At 41.2% G+C, this 14,613-nt stretch overlaps 1 protein-coding gene across 1 annotated transcript in view; it reads left to right on the top strand.

Moving 5' to 3' along the window:
- The window catches only part of dntt (deoxynucleotidyltransferase, terminal), an 88,378-nt gene that overhangs the window by 26,261 nt on the left and 47,504 nt on the right, over positions 1 to 14,613 (top strand). The window contains exons 7-8 of the mRNA XM_069689915.1: positions 2,220 to 2,352; positions 10,593 to 10,695. Of these exons, the coding sequence (XP_069546016.1) occupies positions 2,220 to 2,352; positions 10,593 to 10,695 (236 nt within the window). The remainder of the gene's footprint in view (positions 1 to 2,219; positions 2,353 to 10,592; positions 10,696 to 14,613) is intronic.

Genomic DNA, 14,613 nt, shown 5'->3' with positions numbered 1-14,613 from the left:
AAAGCGTCAGCTAAATGAAATGTAATGTAATAGTGGCTCTGAGAGGCTGCACTGCTCAATGTGAAGAAAAACAAACTGGTTAATAGATTAAAGCAGAAAAAAAAAAGTTTGATCTGTAGCAGGATTTTATCTTCAGCAGTTGTGGTGAGGTAATAAAATCAATGTTTTTAGCCCTATCTGAAACATGTTTCAGTGAATGGCAATACTACTTGGTCAGTGTTTGGCCCTGACTTATTGTGTTGCCATGAAATTTGGTACAAGCAATTCCCACCCCCTTTTTCATTTGTCCAACACTTTGATATTCAACTAAAAACTTCCCAACAATATTTCACAATGGCACAACTATCAATAGTGGAATTGTTGCAATGTTGCAATGCAACGTTTAAACTCTGAACTGAGCCCTCTCACACCTGATCTATTATACTTGGTCTTTAGAGTAACCATGACTTCATCAGAAATTGGGCAGCTACTTCCAACCTTGTCACTTTTGGTTTTGAGTCATAGACTATTTTAAGTATCTTTTTTTGACTTTATTAACATGTAAAAAACTCTATTAGTAATAAAACATGTATTTTATTGAAAAAAGAAAAGTAGGTTTATAACATGTTGGTAGAAAAAATAGCTACCCATCATTGAGGATGACTTAATTTGGTTGTTTTATTCTCAAAAGTTACAAATGAAGAAGACCTGCTGGGGAATACCAATTTCTTTGTCCAATGACCTTGCTCCCTGTCAATTATGAAAACTTATGTTGACTTTGTGACAATTTTAGCCTGTTAGCATGCTAGCATTTCGAGGTTTGAGGACCTATTTCACTTTATCCACAGCTTAAACCTTTGTTATGTCCAGAGATCCATCTGATCTCCACGATGCTGTGAATCTCAACTATACAGCTGCTGTCATTAACCTTGTATTTATTGTTTACTTTGTCAGAGGACTTTATGACCATAAAATGATCAAAAAGGCTTGATGGATGTCACAGTCAGAACGGTGGGAGATTAGGTCAGCTGAAGTCAACGAGAGTGTCATTAATTTTGAAGGTATTTGGTCATAAACCAAAGTGTAAAATATAAAATGATGACTTGTTTAAAAGGGAGGGCATCAACAAATTTCAAAAATACAGTACTAAATGTTGGCACCAGACTGCATGGCGATCCATCAACACACCACAAATGTGCTACAGGAAGATTCAGTGAGCTTCATCCTGTGGAAACCATGCATGAATAAAATGACACATGTTGAGTGTTTCACTCTGGATTAAAAGTGATGCACCTGCTGCTAGACTGCTGTTGTCATACATAGACCCATGACTCTATGGCTTCAAAATAATGCAAATAAACTGGAGGAAATGCAGTTTAAACAAAGTTCCAGTTTAGAGCAAACATCGGCAGCGACTATATTCTCAAAGGTGATGCAATAATCCAATCTGATACAAGCTGAATGAACAGAAATACAGCAAGATAGGAACAACCAGGCACGCAGATAACAACAGCTTCGTTTGGACTCAGCGACAGAGATCCCACGAACTGCATTCGTTTTTAAATGAAACACTGATATGCATCTTTTCATTTGTCTGCTGCTCAGGAGTTTGCTGGATGCACATGGACTACAGTAGCACTGCATGAGGTGGTAATTCAAAACAGTAAATTGAACCACTCGCAGGTTCCCATTCTGTTTAAAACTCCACCCGAGTATTATGCTGACAGACATCTTCATCAAACGGGTCATAATCCATCACTGGGAACACCGCAATCTCCACTTCGTGCAGAGAAATAATGCAACTTTTTGACACCCTGATCTCGCCACTGTATTCTGTAAATCTTAAAAGAGCAGAAACATGAATTATGCCTGCAGTACAGACAAAAATATCATTAAAGGTTTTTGTAATTAATTGGCGGTGCAGCTCTGTTCGTCGAAGGAAAAGAAAAGAGAATGAATGCTTTTCATGTACCACATAGAGAGGAGAAAATACAAAGTGAGATGCATGAAAATCAATGAGATACCCATCAATCCATCATTTATAATTAAGCGCAGTTTCTACGGTGACTCTAATCCTCTTGTGCAGGCGTACACCGCGAGTCGCCTTCCATCAGCCGGCAAAGCACATCACATTTTTACCTTTACTTTTAATTCACCCTGACTCTCCACTTCCCCAGAGCAAATGGCTATGATTGATGGCTGGCTCCCAGGCTAATAACCACGTGGTCTTTTCCCTGCAGGTTTTCTGCATTATGGAGACATCTCCAGGGCTGTCAGTAAAGCGGAGGCTCATGCCCTGGGGAACATTATTGACGAAGCTGTCCATGCGATCACACCGGACGCCATACTCGCACTGACAGGTGGCTTTCGCAGGTACAAGACTTGTCTCCTCCTTTCAGTGTTGCTTTTGCAGATGAAATAGCAGTCCACTTTCTATTTTTTTTTTTTTTTTTTTGTCCCCACTACGGTTTAATTCATTTTGGTTATGCACAGGGAAACACAAGGACAATAGAAAAGTCTCAAGAGGTTTTTTTTTTATTCCCTTGTGGCTAGTCTTTATTGCTAACTGCTGTCAGAGCAGATAAGTCACAGTGTGAGTGTGTGGGTAGATGCATCCTGCAGTTTTTGAAGAATTATTAGATAAAATGGACTATTGTGACATTTAACGCTGCAGATTATCCCCATCTCATCCTTTTGTTCTTGATCGTAAAAGAAAAAACTGTAAAGCGTAGGCCAATCAAGTTTTTAAATTTACATTAAGACGCTCAAATGCATTACTGTCAGTCTCAGAGTGTGTGATGAGTGCTCTTGTAAAGCTACCTGCTGAGTGCAACTATTTGCTCACAGCCGGTGCCTCCCCCTGTTGCCACCTCTTTGTGCCGTTTTTTTTTTTTTTTATGTGCAGCGCTTTGTGCCTGAGTAAGCGTGGAGCACTCCGCTCTGTGGTGTTGTAAAAATCCAGCTATAACCAGTGGCGTGTGAGGTAAATAATTCAAAAGCAGTCTGGCAGTAAGGACAGGCGCTTGCTTGCCTCTCAACAGGGGTGACAGAGCTGCCACAGCTTCACTGATGGTCTTTAATAGTGCCTGGGCGACAAACATTACATTTTTCCACAGTTTTCCTTTTTCTCTGAAAACCTTTTAAAACATTCCCTTCTCTGTATTCAGTATATTCTAACATATTCCTGCGTGTTTGGTACATACTTACCATACATTAACTTTAAAATGAGACTGAGTAACTTTCTAAACAGGGACCATTATGTGAAACAATTGTGAGATAATCCCAAAGCACAACATATCTCCTGCTAAAATGCTAAGCTTCTTAAACAATAGCACAAGCAAAAAGGATCATGAAGTTTTCACAGTTTCACACGACATAAACATTTTAGTGTTGAATAGATTTTTGTTTTTCTATAACTGATCTTTTGTCACAACTCCAAAAAAAAGACACAACAGAAGCCAACAGTATGACTCAGGATGCAGAGATAAGGACAAACATCTAGGAAGGGGAAGTCAGACAAATTGTGAAGAGGTAGTTGCATTCATGCAAACTGAAATAGACAGATGCAATGAGTTCTTCTCAAAAGTCAACTTGAATCTTGAAATGTAGACTTTATTCTTGACATTTCCACTTATTGTGGCCATAACACTCAACTGTAGTTTAACCACCAGCAACACTTCAGCTGTGAGCATTTCCTCTGTGCCGTGCACTGTGACTATAGACTGTATACAAAAGTGGAGGTAGCCTCCGGGTCTGTAAAATGAGGCCAGTGTGGAAGTGCCTTAAACGGCAATACCACCGAGGACTACTAGGACTTGGCTCCACAAAGGCTGTGGCTACATAGACTCCCATTCAACTTCTCTTATAAAACAAAACCAATACATTTTTTTTTTTCACAATTCATAAAAATGTCATTCATTGAAGTCTCTCCTTCTTATTAGTTTTTCTGGTGGTCCATTTGAAAATAATCTCATCATTAATTAGATAATAGGCCTCAAATAGCGATATGTTTGGTGGCGTGTCTGTTGACAGGCTTGTGGTATAGTCAGCTTTCCACTACAGGAGGGCGGGCCTAGTGTCCGTGGAGATTGAGTCCGATCCACCGCTCCCTCCTCCCCAATTATCCAAATATGGTCACTTCTGGCTCCACACAAGAGGCTTCAGAATGTCAGTTCACAAACCAATGGGTTACATCCCTGGTGGTTGCCACTGCTCCTAATACAACTTCAACTTTATGTTTAAGAGGAAAATTGTGTTAATTGTCACCTCAAAAAGTTATACAGCCTCACTTTCATGCCAGGTGTATTTAATTTGTCTCTGTGGTTCCAGGTTCACAGCTTTCCTGAGTAAAGATAGTCAAACAGCAGAAGAAAAAAAAATTCAATATCTGTAATCTTCAGAAGGATAAATGGCAGCTGGAGTGATATCTGATTATGTAAATAACTGGTCCTCAAGGGGAAAATGTGGTTGGAGAGAGCAGGGAGCTGATTAGAGCATCATGGACAGTTAACATCAAGGATGACGGGGAGGAACAGCTCGAGATTTATGGGGCCAGGAGTCTGCTGCAAAGTATAAAGTGGCCTTTGAGAGTGCTTTTATGGCCACAAACTCACAGAGATGAAGCACACAGTCACTTCGTCTCATATTCAGTGGGAGTATTACGTGAGACCTAATTGGAATCACGCCGAGCTGTAATTAAGAAATGATGACTTGAACATTATCAGTCGGTAAGTAAGTAATTTACCTTTATCTGGTTGAAAAGCATATTCTCCAGACATGATTTAAACACAGCGGGAGGCCATATAAGACCCGTTCCTCCATAAGAGTTCATATGCTCTCTAAGATGCCAGCGGCACCACTAATAATCCACTTATTCTCTTCAGTGTGACATATTTGAAAATGTTCCCCTCTAAAGTCCTGTCAAAGCTCGATTTAATTACCTATAATTTCCAGCATGATGTTGAGTTTCTTATTAGCTTCATCCTTCCAGCCGATCGCCCCTGTCAAAAATGGAAATACAGTTGCACTATATACCTCTTAAAACAGATATTTTCGTCTCCGGCGTATCTTTCATCTCTGGAGAAGATACACAAAGAGATAACTGGGCTCCCATAAGTTTCACCAAAAAAAACAAAAAACAAAACCTGGTGTGCTCCAGTAAACTCCAGCTGTCATGCACTTCAGAGAGAAGCAGCATGGCGAGGATTTGTTGATGCCACTGACATTAGCCTTATTTAAAGGACAGCTGTGGAAGGCGGGTGACAAGTCTCGGAGCGGTTTTGTTGGAGAGGGGGAGGGGGAGGGGAGAGGGGAGGGGGGGGGTGGATTAAAAATAGATTAGACTTGAAAATACGGCTCCTACCACCACTGTGTGAGAGGCTCAAGCCGTGTCAGCGCAGTGTTGTATTTATTTGCGGTGTGAAGCCGGCAAGTCCCTGCTGTGGATCTCATTTAACATCAGATTGGGTGGAATATGACTCAACGTGACACTGATGGAGGGAAGGGGAGGGAAAGGGGGGGAGGTGGGAGGTAGAGGAAGGGGAGAGGAGGAGTAGAGGGAGGGGAGGGGGGGTCCGATTGCATTGTTTCCCATGAACAACAGCTGAGATAAGTATTTCTTATCGGGTGACATGATTTCTTAAAACCGACTCCATTATCAGCTTGCAGGAGGAAGGAGCAAAACAAGCCATCTAATCACAAAGTGTAGTCCACACACCTTTACTGCATGTCGTATCTTCACGATTCTTTACCTCTGTGTTTGCAAGACTTTTTCGATAGGAAGGCTGATAGGAGGTGAAACGATGAGTCACAATGCACAAACGAAGCTTTCCTTTTTTTCCTGAACGACTACTTAAAGTGCTGCTCAACTTCCTGCAGATGACAGCGTTCTGTGAAAGATTTCCAGCAGCAGCAACACTTCCCACATCTGCATTATTCATTCATGTCGCCTTGTCGTCCACGCAAATTTGTAAATAACCATGTATATTTCATAGGCTTTGTGAAGAGATGCTTAATAATTCATCGTTTTCCCTCACGCAATAAAAACATAAAGTGGCCAAACTTCACACCAGGGCCTGATTCACTAAAGGTCCGTGTGTGTAAAATCACGTGCAAACTCCAAACCACCCGCAAAACAATATCCAAGCAGATCTACTAACGACGTGCAGTGAGGATTGCGTCTTTCAAATGTGCAATTTAACACATGTTGTCCATTTTGCGTGTTTGCCTGCATGCATATGTAATATTGGGCGTTTCTGCTCGAAGGTAAAAAATACTGAGGGAACATGCAAATGGAACAATTTAGCACCTGCAACGATATTTACTAAACCTGAAAGTAAATATAGGAGAAATGATCGCGTGTGTATTTTAGTACGACTGAAAGGAACGTATTAATCAGATCCGCAAATCAGGAGAGACGGCTGCTCTTATTGTGGTGAGAAGGAGACGCAGGGAAACCAAAGAATACGTTGAGGACGGGGTTTTACACCCGTGGAAACACTTTTGAGATGACAGAGGGAAAAATGATTCAGACATATCGTCTTTCCAGCGATGACATTCTGAGTTATTGAATGAACTGAATGATGATTGACAGCCAGCAACAAGGAGGAGCCACAAAATACTAGCAATGTCAAAACTTCTTACGACTCAGCATTTTCCTGCCTCTGGGTCGTCCCAGCGTATCGCTGCTTGGATATCCCACCCAGTCCCGTTATTCAGGTGTACTGTCACAGGTGCTGAATGTGTCCTGCAGAATTCACAGGTAGCTTCATGAGGTACTCGAGCACTCGCTGATGAACTGAACTGAATGAAACCAAGTCACCTGCTCATCACAGACAGATCTGGACCTGCTGATCGCTGTCAAGAGGAGCAGTACGGATTCCGTCGTAGACCAGCGGACCAGCTCTTGGAGTTGAGGCGCTACTCCTTCGCGTCGAAAGGAGTCAGCTGAGGTGGTTCGGCATCTGATCAGGATCCTCCTGGGCACCTCCCACTGGAGGTTTTCTGGGCACGCCCAACTGGCAAGAGACCCCGGGGAAGACCCAGAACACGCTGGAGGGATTATATCTCCCAGCTGGCCTGGTAACGCCTCGGGATCCCCCAGGATGAGCTGGAAAATGTTGCGGGGGAGGGGGAAGTCTGGATCAGTTTGCTTGGCCTGCTGCCACCGTGACCCGATCCCAGATAAGCGGAAGATGATGGATGGATGGATTTGCACCTGATTTCAATGACGCAGTTATTCTTAGTAAATCACCTACAAAACGGGTGCAAAAAAACCCCCCCGTGCTAACTTTTGGAAGGAACACGCAATTTAGGAGCCTTTATTTGCGATCTTAGTAAATGAGGCCCCAGGTGTTTTATAGATCTGCAGTTCTGCTCTGTGTTGCACAGTCATTTACAGAAAGATGTCTGTTACAGTGCGCGGCGCGTTAAAGGCCCATCAAAGCTTATGTGTTTTTAAAGCTGAATCTTCACAGCCGTGTCTCCCGCTGTGCAGAAGTGGGGTCTTAATGCTGAATACAAACAGCGTGTCTGAAGGTGCACCATTAGAGGCAGAGGAGGAGAAGAAGAAGAAGAAAAAACAGCCTCTTCGCTGGAGAGAATGTGCCCGATGTGTTGTTGTCGGGTTTTCCGCTGACTGGGGTTGAATTACAGGACGCATCTGCACTGACCTGACACATACTAATGCACAGTGGGGGAAGGAGCTTATAAAGTGTAATGCCACGCTGTCTTCTCCTCAAATAGCCAACAATTCCCACGATAGCCCGACCTCACACACACACACGCACATGCACACGCACACGCATATACACACATACACACCACACACACACACACACACACACACAAATAGTTGAGCTTCGATAACATCAGGTTGTTTTTTTAAGCTCTGATTGGAGCTAAACTGAATTTATGCTGATGATCTCTCCCGCTTTTTTTTTGCTTGCTATTCATGGCACACATTTATGCAGTGCACTCGAGTGAGTTTTGCCAGCGCAGCAGAGGCGAGCAGTGAGATTCACTTAACAACTTAAGTCCACTGCACAAGCTGAAAGTGTTGTGGAATCTCAGCTTCGCCAATTAAGAGTGTTGGGAAGTTTGGAGGGAAAGTTGCTCATTCAGCAGATGGAAATCTGTGATGCATTCTCAAATAGCTGTGTACTACCAGTCGACTCGTTAAAGAAGACATAGATACCGCCGAGAATAAACAAGAGTGTAAAAAAGAGTTTTCTCACGTCTCTCACGTGTTATTTTAGAGAGAGGATAAATTTCTACAGACACAACGCAAAATGAAGTGACTGTGACTGAAGCAGCATCTGCCGAGTGAACCTGCAAGCCGGGCACTCATTCAGCTGATGCCACAGGGGTTCACGCTCTCTGCCACTAACGCTAACCATTAACATTATCATGCCTTGTGGAGCTCTAATGGCTGTTTTCTAATATTTCCTTGCTCCCTGAATTAGCCACAGTGACCTTTGAAGCTTTCCCACAAGCCATTCACAGCCTCTTTCCACCACTTTAATATGGCTCGCTCTTGCTGTCGTCACTCGTTTGTTAGCAGCACCGGGGAGACATCAAACGCAGAGCCTCGCGGCTGCACAGGCTTCTGTGGAGCCGTATCGCCCCCAACATTCATTGTCATTTCACTTTGTTGTCAGCCATGACACTGGTGCTTATTTCTGTAGGACTTTCGCCTACTTTTTTTTTTTTTTTTAAAGGGTGTGTGTGTGTGTGTGGGGGAGAGAGAGAGGCTGCTAGGTAATGATCAGTTTTGAAAGGATGCCTGTCCTTTTGGCAGGTGGCTCCAGCGTAGGCCCGAGCTGAGGCGGCCGCCAACTTCAGCGCTGCTGGTTTGTGTTTACTCTGTGTGCCATATGAGGCTGTTTTAATGGGTCACTATTGTCACAGGAGCCCATTGCTTCTGTCCATCGTTCCATCTGACCGCTGTTCTGAGTCATCCTGCAGCCTGCGTCAGTGGAAGGCTGGCCAACACCTCGGACAGGTGGTCAGTCCATCACAGACACCAGCACCGTCATAGGGGTTTCCCCAGGTTTCTGCAGGGGTTAGGTACAGTGATTAGTGGGCACTTTGATCATGTCAATATTTGTTTAAAAAATTTACTACGTGCCAGGAATGACAAAATACTGGTAAAACAAGGCTGATAGTGAAAGGATTTGAGCTGTGACTTTTTTTTCATCCTCCCATTGTCAGTCTTTATCCAGCAGCCAGCTAATGTGGATAAGGCATTATTTGTTTTTATCTTGTCCATACTCTTATTGTTCTTATTGTTCTGGTTCTTTATCATTGTTGTTTTTCATTACTAAATAATTATTTAAAAAAAAAAAAAAATTGATATCCCACTGATAGCCGTAACCTGACTGCACCACAGACCTGTCAATCAAACAGACACGCCACCAAAAACACGGCTTTTTGAAGTTTATTTTTTTAATTAATGAAAGGGTTATTTTAAGATGGACCGCCAGAAAACTAATAAGGAGAAGTGACTTGAGCGAGCAAAACCTAAATAACTTGTGGAGAAATGTTATTGACTGAGAATTGTATGAGACTAGTTGAAGGAGAGATTATAGAGCGTTTTTTTTTTTTTTAGAGCAGACCTCTAGTGGCACTCGTTGGTATTGCAATTTAAGGCACTTCCACATCGCCACATTTTTAAGACCCATATACAGTCTATATGGTTTTAACCAAGTGTCTTTCAAAGAGCAGATTATAATCAGAGGAATCTAAATAAAAGTGAAATGTGCAACATTTATCCCAAAACAAAATGCTACAGATTAATTTACACAGTAAGAGTGTTCAGTGAGATGGCGCAAGTGGACAGAAACTCAGCCTCCCAGTATTGCCGGAGGGGGACACATTCACACAGCGTGAATGATGATTTGACAATATAAGATCTTGATAAACAAATGGTTCATGATAGCCTGACACAACACTTTTTGTTCAACATCACATGAGAATAGAAATGACTAATTGTAATAAATTTATCTTAACCCTGAACTTATAAATCAAGCGATATCACCGTGTGTGGAAGAACCAGCTGAATAAATAGAAGTTAATTTGATGTAAACTGCATCTTTAAAAACAGAGACATCAGTTATTTAAAAAGTGGAGCTGATTGAGTGGGTTGATGCCAGACACAAGCTTTGATATGCCTTTAGTGTACATATCTAGGGCCCATGCAGCGGTTCTCTGCACGGCCCTTTCTTGTATCTGTTCCTGCCAGATAATCACTTGATAATCACTCAGCGCTGAAACACCCCTTGCTCACAGTTGTGCTGACGGAGAAAATGCTTTGTGTAAGCCCAGTCAGGCTCCATATGGGTCTGCTTTATGACACTGATCCAAGTAGAAAATGATGATTCTCATAAAAGTGAAAGCTATGACAGCTGAGGCAACAAAAAAGAGAAGCTTTTACACTTAACAACTGAGGACAAATTACTTTTTTTTTTAATAATGAAAAAAGTCAGTGCGATTAGCTTGGCTTGTGCTTTTAATAGCTCCGTCTGCCACCTTCCCTCTTCATCAGTTAAAGATAATTAATTTCACTATTTCCAGGGTACAATGAGTGTGTAAGCAGCCTTTGTCTTCATGTCCAGGGGGAAGGAGTTCGGTCATGACGTGGACTTTATCGTGACCACACCCGTGCTGGGGAAGGAGGAGCAACTTCTCACCAACAGTATTGAGAGACTGAAACAACAAGTAAGTATGTTGTTTGCTGTTTTTGGCACTAAAGGAGAGCATTGAGTGTGTTGAGCCATACAGTTTATACAATTAACAGGAAGTATTCATTTCAATCCATATCACTGGATTTGAATATATTTCAGAAAAACAACTTTTGAATAATGTATTCTAAGCTCAAGTAAATAGAAAAGCCTAATTTTGTTGACAGAAATAATAGACTAAACTGAGCACTGCATAATATCCAGTTGGAAATCTGTATTTTTTTTGAGTGCACAGGCATCACATTACAATAAGTAGGAGTTTAAGACTGCTTTACATTTGAAGTTAAATTATTGAAACTGGTTTAGAGTTTCATGAAACTAAAACTCTGGGGTCCATCTGGACATTTGTGTTTCCATATCCTGCATGCATAATCAATCACTTTTTAATTAAAGCTAACTTACGGTGGCTGAGGGAGCTCAATGCACTGCAACACAAGAAGACACATGAAAATCAAGAGAATATATTTTTTTACTAAAGTCACAATGCAGGTGCAGCATTCAGAAAAAAAAAAGCTGTAAATATTGGAAACAACCAAATACAGAAAGACACTGCAGACAGCAGAGACTACGAAGGAAATGTTTGCAGAGGGGCACTAAGAGGTGATGTAGGGGTGTGGTTGCCATGGTGACTAACAAAGCTACTCAGATCCACTTTTCATCAGTGGTGTTGGAAAATGAGCTAACTTGTAAGTCTTCTGTTTGTTTGTTTTAACATTGTAATGGCATGATTCATCAATCACTGCTAATATTTTGAGATTAAAGCAAGATTTCCCAGATTATTAATGGCTCAGTATGCCAAGTGATCTGTTACATTTTTTATTCATTTTTTAAATTCCTCTTTTTATTTATGTAGCACTAAATCACAACACAGATTATTTCAGGGCATTTAACACTGTAAAGTCCTTGCAGCAGAACTTGTACAGTGGTGGTATCCTCCAAGTGGATACTTGTAAAGGATGAACATTGTTATTTAATTGTTAACAAGTAAATTAAGTGTGTCTAATGTTATTATTAAGTTTGTTCCAGATATGTGGAGCATAAAAACTGAACGCTGCGTCTCCATATTTAGTTCTGACTCTGGGAACAGGAAGGAAAACAGTCCCAGACAACCTGAGGGGTCGGGATTGTTCATAAGGTAGCAGCAGATCAGAAATGTATTTTGGCCCTAAACCATTGAGTGCTTTAAACCAACAGCAGGATTTTAAAGTCAATTCTTTGCTCGACAGGAAATCACTGTAAAGACCTCAGAACTGGAGGGATGTGATCCAGTTTCTTGGTCTTAGTGAGGACTCGAGCTGCTGCGTTCTGAATCAGCTGCAGCTGTCTGATGGACTTTTTAGAGACACCTGTAAACACACCGTTACAGTAGTCGAGTCTCCTGAAGATAAATGCATGGACAAGTTTTTCCAAATCCTGTTGAGACATAAATCCCCTAATCCTTGAAATATTATTCAGGTGATAGTCGGCTGATTTTGTAATTATGTCTTAATATGGCTGTTCAGATTGAGGACTGAGTCCATGACTACACCTAGATTTCTGGCTTGGTTTGTGGTTTTTAACATCAGTGATTGAAGCTGAGCGCTGACTTTCAATTGTTCTCCCATGGCACCAAAAACATTTATTTCTGTTTTATCTTAGTTTAATTGAAGAAAATTCTGGCAAATCCAGTTGTTGATTTGTTCAATGCATTTACCCAGCCCTTGTATGGGATTATAGTCCCCAACAGTACATGGTGGTCACTGTTGATTGGTTAAAGGCTGCTCCAATAGTCTCAAAATAAACCTGATGTCTAGGCACACTAGGGTGCAACGACTGGGAACGATATTTAATGGACTGTACACAGACCCACATATTCAAGCAATATATTTAGGTCTGGGACACCAGGTTAAATTACCGTTGCAACAGAAAGTATGTCCCAGCCATGGCCATCCCTTTTTTAGTGCCCCTCAGAAAACATTTCCATTGTGGTCTGTGCTACTGATAGCTGTTTTTAAATTATTTTGTTGTATTTTCTATATTTGCAGCATTTTTTTAATTTTTTTTTCTTAATGCTGCGCCTCATTGTCATGTTGGAAAAGACATTTTCTGAGTTTTCTTGTGTTTTGTCAATTTACATATGTTCTCTCATGGTGCAGTGCGTCAAGCTCTCAGGGACACTGTACTATCTTCTGTCTTAAAGATAGTACAGTGTCCCTGTGTGGCATACCTACAGACTGCAACTGCTGAAAAGGACAGTAGAGTTACAGAGGAGTCGGTTGAACCAGCTCTTCACAAGATCACACTGAACCTAGTTAATAATATAATAATGTTGTCGTAGACTTTAACACATCATTAGATTCAAATGGGTTTCACCACAAATCTTTGCTCTGGTGGAGAATACAATGTTTCCTAGCAACCAGTTTACACATTACTGAAGTCTTTGCCATCCAGGGAGTTTCTTTAATCTTAATTGAAACACAGACAAGCTCTTAGCTATTAAACGGTACATACAAATATGATGTTTGATTTCCTCATCTGGCCTGTTAGCCTGCCCGATAAACCGATAATAACAGTTTTGCATGCAGTGCTGTGTTACTGGGATTTTCCATTGTGAATGAAATTACAAATATGAAAGAGAAAATGACTGCGTCTGTCTGTTTCCCATCCTAATAATAATTTCCTGGCAACTATTGTGTATTATGGGATTTGGAATTGATAGCACTATTTAGATATAGATAAAAACCTCATGAATCCAAAAGTATGTTTTGATAATAAGACATTTAATGGAGTTGGCCAATTTGCCATCAGTCATTACCGTGTGTGTCCTTGAAAACTTACAGCGGGTAAAACTTAAGTGAGGGACGTATTCTTGGTTCTGACAATTTTAGCCGTCTGCAATGGGAAAAGATTGGAAAAGGTGAGTAAATCCAGTAAAAAGAAAAATAGTAGAATTTTGCAGGCTACATTAAAAACTTTTAGGAGGGCTTTCAGGGACCATGGGTAGCACTGGACACCTTTTAATAGAAAATGAATCCTTTAATGGAAAATGGGCCCCAAAAAAGAGAAGTGGGTGAGAGGGGAGAGGAAGGACAGAATGAATTTGGGAGCGAGGCAGAGAGACAGACGGCTATAGCGGATGATTAAAGCAGCGAGAAAGCGAGTAGAAAGTGAGAAGAGCGAGAAAATGTGTGAGCGAGAGATAAAGTGCAGAGAGACAATGATAATAGCAGCCTTTGTTTACACACACATCGTGGTTTGAACAATTATTTGCTGCTAATATCAGAGTAATGGGACAGATATCACCGCACCGCAAGGGTGTCCAATTTCAACTTAATGCATGTAAACACGTTTATTGAATTATTTTAAACCGAGGTCTTAATCTCAACTGTGTCATGTTCATACATAAATATATAACTACCTCCTTCAGCTTTCATATTTTGCATTTAAACAAAAGGGCAAATTAGAGTTCAATTGTGTGCATGGAGAGATGTGTCCCCTGAGAGCAGGAAATGACAAAAGCAAGCAATCCTGTGACTGCAAGTTCAGGTATGCAAATGTTTGGATGACTGGATGTATAGTCTTTACAGCTTTGAGGAAACTTTCAACAAAAGGAACTATGTATGTTTTCATTAAAACCTGATTGACAGAATCATTAATGCTTTGTTCAGACTGCCAGCCCAAATCTGATTTTTGACATTTCCATATTGTATTCGGATATATGTTGGAATGTCTGGACAGCATAAAAACCACATGAAAGCTGATCCAAATCACATTCAGAGGTGGTTTCAAATGTGATTACAATCACCTGGACACCCTTTTTGCATTAACGTTTGCTCAGCCACTCTGAAGTGCGGACCAATCAGCAACCAGTGTCAGTGGTTAAGTGCCATGAAGATGAGGTCAAGCTTTTTTTTTT

Source organism: Brachyistius frenatus, unplaced genomic scaffold (assembly GCF_029030835.1).
Source record: "Brachyistius frenatus isolate BFR_SWC_R1_liver_20210118 unplaced genomic scaffold, ASM2903083v1 Contig_8, whole genome shotgun sequence".
In the NCBI taxonomy this organism is placed as follows: Eukaryota; Metazoa; Chordata; class Actinopteri; family Embiotocidae; genus Brachyistius; species Brachyistius frenatus.
The sequence above is the reverse complement of the archived record's forward strand: the minus strand, read 5'-3'. Positions and strand labels throughout refer to the sequence as shown.